We start from the raw sequence: 5820 nt of genomic DNA, 5'->3' as shown, positions 1-5820 counted from the left end.
CGGGCCGGCAGGGGAGGGCAGTTGGGGATGATCGGACTGGTAGGAGAGGGCAGTTGGGGGCAACTGGGTCTGCAGGGGAGGGCAGTTGGGGGTGATCAGGCTGGCAAGGGAGGGAAGTTGGGGCAATTGGGCCAGCAGGGGAGCAATTAGATGTCAATTAGGGTGGCAAGGAGTGGTTAGGGGCGATCAGGCAGGCAGGCAGGCGAGCGGTTAGGCGCCAGCAGTCCCGGATTGTGAGAGGGATGTCCGACTGCTGGCTTAGGCTCGACAGTCGGACATCCCTCAAGGGGTTCCAGATTGGAGAGGGTGCAGGCTGGGCTGAGGGACACCCCCATCCCGTGCATGAATTTCATGCACCAGGCCTCTAGTGCAATATGAAAATAAAGAGACATATCAGAAAGGTAAGGACATTTTGAGAAATAAGAAAATGCAACTTTATTCATAATATGTACACCACAAAACAGACATTTTACATTATTTTGCTAACTTCAAAATTTACATTCTGTTTTTCAATTAAATTTTTCATGACAGATGTTGAGTGCCTGACAATATCAATAAGTAGCCCAGCTACATGATACAATTGTTTTTAGCATTTAAATTTAAAAGACTTGGAGCTCCAATGGCGCAATCGGTTAGCACGTGGTACTTATAAATTTAAAAGACTGGCTCAGTGTTTAAAAAATAAATTAAATAATAAAAGAGAAACACTATTAGGAGAAAAATGCAAGTACATTCACCACATAATAAAAAAAAAACCACCCCTTCAAAACCAGAAAACAACCTGAGCATTATTTCACTTAACTACCCAGAAGCATGTAATACCAACGTACAAATAAAGTAAAACCTATAGCCTGGAATGATACAGTGGCTATCACTAATTAGCTCCTATTTGAGATGAATGGAATAGAAAATTAAAAAAAACTTGTTTTTAGCTTAATTGTTGGTGCAGAATGAACAGCAGGGGCTGGCTGCCTGGTAGCTGCTTTAGCTTTGCTGGCTTGGCTTGCTCGAACAGCAGTTTCCAAACGTACTTTCAACTCAGGAGCCGCTCCCATTACTGTCTTGAAAGCATGTGGATACAGAGGTCCAATATGCATTAAATTCTGGAGTGCAAACTCATGCAGATCTTTGGAGGCTGTGTTTGCTGAAGCAAAAGCATTTTCATCCAGCAGGTAAGAAATCAAAGTGGGAACTAAAAGAGCAAGTAACTGGACTCCTGCAAATAATAAAGTTAGTCTGAAGATGATTACGAATCTGAAAATTACAGTAAACTTCATTTTTAAAACTAGACACAGTAGTCTGAATTATAATAAAATATAAGTAAACATGTAAAACCTACTTTAGACCTCAATAACTCACACTTAATATTAATATTTACTAAATGCCCAAGTTATACCAGGACTGGAAACCAGGCCTGTTAAGACTGTACATTTTACATATATAGTTACCTTTCACCTTTAGTTTATCTTTGGTAAATATTTACCATTTACCTTTGGGTTTTGCATAGCATTAGCCTTAGATTTAGTTTTACTGTTGCAATGATCTGTGTCTAATATTAAATAAGATACACACACACACACACACACACGCACACACAATCTTCATTTTAGACTAGTGGCTTTTATAAGAAAATACTTACTGTTCTGTTCTTCCCCAAGAGCAACCAGTGTTTCAAGAACTTTGATTCCTTCTTGAACAGCTAAAAGTTCTGTGTTACTGGCTGGTCTGTTTCTTTCAACAGCTTTTAGCTTTTCAACTACTATTGGAGCTAATGAATGGATGTAGGGAGTTGAAAGGGCACGATTGGAATGTTGAAAGACTGAGAGGAGAAGCTGGTAACATTTGGCTTGAACCTATATAAGAAAACCATTGTATTACTTAACATGTGTGATAGTTCTTATTTACTGTACAATCACATCGCATCTTTTTTTTTTTTAATCCTGACCCGAGGACACTTTTTTTTTAGAGAAAGAGGGAAGAAGAGAGAAAGAGAGTGAAACATCAATGTGAGAGAGAAACATCGACTGGTTGCCTCTTGTACTGCCCTGACCAGGAATTCAAACCCACAACCTTATGGTGTAGGGGATGATGCTCCAACCAACTGGGCCACCTGGCTAGGGCACGTTGCATCTTAATATATACTGAAAACATGTGACAGTGCAGAATGAAAATAGAAATGCAGGACAAATTAATGCCCTTTTTTACTTACAGAAATGAAGTAGAATAATGAAACTTCTAATATGCCAACTAAATAAAAGTAACTGAAAATAAATTAATCAAATAAATATTACTTATAGTCTAATTGCCAAATTACCATGCTTATATAATTTGTATATTTCCATAGTTTGGAAGAAGCTAGTAACCAGAAATTTTAATTTCTGCTTTTAATTCTTCTTTATTTTATAATCATTCCTCCTACATTAACCTATTTAACAGGAAGGCTAATAACTGAATGACGTCAAGCAAAGCTATAAAAATATATTGCTCAGACACCTCAAATCCATTTGAATTCCCTAGAAATGACTGCTTATGCCAATTTAAGTTTCTAGGCCTGGGAAGTAAGGTCTCAATGGCTCCATTTTAGATTAGAAAGACTTTAGATTAATTAAAAAAAAAAAAAAGGAAGAAAGGAAGGTCCATTAACATCTGGGACAAACAGTGGAATCAAACTGTTTCAGCACTTTGCTCGAAGAGAAGTTGCCAAACCTTGCTGGAAATAAATACCCGGGGGATGTTTTAAAAATACAGATCTCTGATTCAGGAACATAGCAGTAAGTCTAGGATCATGTTACTAAACTGATTTTTTTGGATGTGTAACAGGTTTGAGAAACATTAGTTTAGACTTTAACATTGTGAAACAATAAAACTTACTTTCTGGAAAAACTGAAGTTTCCAATTGGTTCATTAAAATATGTAATAAAATAAATATCTTTTAATGCCCTTGGTATCATTAAGTAAACAGTGAAAAATATAATCATAGATTCATGTAAAGTTTTTACCAGTATAAGCCAGGGTTAACCAAATATTTTAAATATTGGAGAATTTTTGCATATGTAAATAAATATAAATATAAGTCCTCCTAGTGTTTGAACCTACTGATCTTTTTGAGTTTTTCTGTTTAAAAGCTATAGAGCAAATACTTAGGTTTTTCATTTGCTAGATCGTACATTTTCATGAATCAACCTGAACTTTTCCTGATGAAGTGGAAAATTTACCTCTATGCTTGTGTTTTTCTTAAATTTATTTTTATTGTTGAAAGTATTACAGATGTCCCCTTTTTTATTGTTTTTTATTCCCACTGACCCCTCCACCCCTCTATGCTTGTTTTAAGTACAACTTACCCATGGGTCACATGAGTTTAATGCATTTTTGAACCTGTTCATGCAGCCATTCTGTAATGACTGGACTCCTATTATTTCACTACTAGCAGACCACAGGAAGAGCGCTATTGCCGTGAGCATGCTTACTTCATCAGGCATAGGCATGGAATCCTCTGAAACAGATGAATAATGAAATATAGAAAAATATGAAAAGAAAGCAATGTGCTGTTTCTCAAATGTTTTGGAATTTCCATCTTGAACAATAACCTCTCTCCCCAACAACATTTATAGCAGTGTGTGCCTTAATTCTAATATAGTCCAGAAATAACTTTATGAGTACAACTCATCTATTATTGAGGAAATAGTGGATATTTTATTAGAAGTTCTACATTTAAGTCCTTTTTCCTGGTTTTTCTGGATGGTACAATAGTGATTGAAAAAAATTCAGGCATAAATCCTAAGAAGAACTCTAATAGGAAAAGCTTATTTACATATGAAAGATAACATGAAAATATAAAATTATTTAAAAGTCATTTAACTTTTTTTTCAGTTTAGATTAATCAAACATTTCCAAACCTCTCTCCTTCCGACAAAGTAAATGATTCTGATAAGATATTCTGAAAAATTTAAAAATCCAGAGTAGACTTTTCTTAGTGGTATCACCTTCCTATAAATTCTACACAACCATAAACAAAAAAATCTTGCACAATTTCCTAAAGACATTATTACTCTTAGAATTTTAAAGAATTTCTTACTATTTCAATAATTTATTCAGGAATAAATATAACTGAATAAAAATATAGTAAGTAATTAAAAATACAGGAACTATGTCTTGTTATTCTAAAGAACAATACTACTAAACATCCTATATAATAAAAGAGTAATATGCAAATTGACCCTAATGGTAGAACGACCCAAATGACCGCTGGACCAGTCACTAAGAGGCGCACTGACCACCTCTTGGTTCCTTTCCCCAGCCAGCAGGCTTTAATTGCCTGATGGTCACCCATGGCAGGCGCAGGGCTGGCTAGCGGGTGGGAACAGCCAACCTCCTGGTCCCTTCCCCTGGCTGTCAGGCACTGATCTCCTGATGGTGAATGGGGATCTGGGGGTGGATGGCGGCAGGGGGTGGAGCTGGCTTCAGGCAGCTGGGGGAGATGGCCCTGATCACAAGCCAGGCCTAGAGACTGTTCCTGCACACGAACTTTGTGCGCTGAGCCTCTAGTAAAAAATAAGAAGTGTAAACTATTTTGTTATCACCATTTCTTCCACAGCTGAACTTACCAACATTCTATATATGTGAATTTGGGTTAAATGGGCAACTGCTAATAAGCAACCATAATTTTTATCAGAATTATGAATGTATACATTTGACATGCTAACATTATTTCATAATGAGCATACAATACAATAGTTGAGAAGTTCACTAACTTAATATAAAGAAAAAAAGGAATGTAAAATTCAAAGGATTCAGCCAATTTACAATAACCTTAGCAATAAATGTTAAGAACCTGAGAACTCTAGAGTTGGAATATTACTCTAGGTGAAATGAGAAAAATATATAACTCAGAGTTTGGAACACTGCAAGCAATTTTTTCTTTATCAGCAAAGTATCGTTTTGTTTTTAAATTGTAACTCGAGTAACAGGGATAATACAAGATGAGCCTGCTATATCTTTGAGCCAGAAAGTAAGGAAGTGCTTAGGAAATAATAAGGTCATGTCACACCTCCCAACATGGATTTAAGTTCTAAGACAAGGACATTTAGAGTCAATATCTAGAAAAGGGTACAAAAGTTCATATCTGAAAGATGTGACTAAAACACCTCTCTGAGCTGATTCAGTGTTATACAGTACTTTTCTCACAAGCACATTCAATTAATTAATTATGAGGAAACAGATAGGCTATAGATTAAAATGTTTAAGTCTGATTAGGTTACCTGGCTGTGAATATTCCAAAATGCATGCAAGAGTGCTACGAATGAGCGCTGTCCACTGTTTTTGAGTATCCTCAGTTTTGGCCATTGAAAGTGTCACGATATTTTTAATCCCTTGAAGAGCTGCACTAACTGGTGGAGGAACCTGATTATCTGCAGACTTTATTGCTGTGTCTTTCAATATTCTTGCAATTAAAAACAGAATTGTGGGAAGGATTGTCATACATCCTGAAATGAAAACAATCAGGTTACTCTATCACTATTTCAGTTCCCATATTATAATTGTTTCAATTTTTTATACTTTTTACAATTGATTGTGGTTTAATATTACTTCTTTTCCTTGTCTCTATTCAAAATTTATTGATTATTACTATAGTTCAATGTTTCAAACGAGAACAGCAAAAGTAGGCGCTCTCCTTCCAAGGAGCACACCTGTGCCTTTCCCTTTCCCTTCCCCCTCCTACCCCCACCTCCCAGGCACCTTACCATTAGCTTTCACACTCCCAAGCTCCAAGGGCCCTTCCTTTAACTCTATATCTTGTTTCTTAAGCCCATTTCTTCTGGG

The 5820-nt window shown here is 36.4% G+C and overlaps 1 protein-coding gene across 1 annotated transcript in view; it reads right to left on the bottom strand.

Annotated features, from left to right (window-relative positions):
• Positions 1 to 668: 668 nt before the first annotated feature.
• HEATR5B (HEAT repeat containing 5B) overlaps positions 669 to 5820 on the bottom strand; it is a 103139-nt gene continuing 97987 nt past the window's right edge. Inside the window, exons 28-31 of the mRNA XM_015572571.1 lie at positions 5259 to 5483; positions 3342 to 3493; positions 1640 to 1853; positions 669 to 1216 (exon numbers count right to left, since the gene is read on the bottom strand). Of these exons, the coding sequence (XP_015428057.1) occupies positions 912 to 1216; positions 1640 to 1853; positions 3342 to 3493; positions 5259 to 5483 (896 nt within the window). The 3' untranslated portion in view covers positions 669 to 911. The remainder of the gene's footprint in view (positions 1217 to 1639; positions 1854 to 3341; positions 3494 to 5258; positions 5484 to 5820) is intronic.

Source organism: Myotis davidii, unplaced genomic scaffold (assembly GCF_000327345.1).
Source record: "Myotis davidii unplaced genomic scaffold, ASM32734v1 scaffold1149, whole genome shotgun sequence".
In the NCBI taxonomy this organism is placed as follows: Eukaryota; Metazoa; Chordata; class Mammalia; order Chiroptera; family Vespertilionidae; genus Myotis; species Myotis davidii.
The sequence above is the reverse complement of the archived record's forward strand: the minus strand, read 5'-3'. Positions and strand labels throughout refer to the sequence as shown.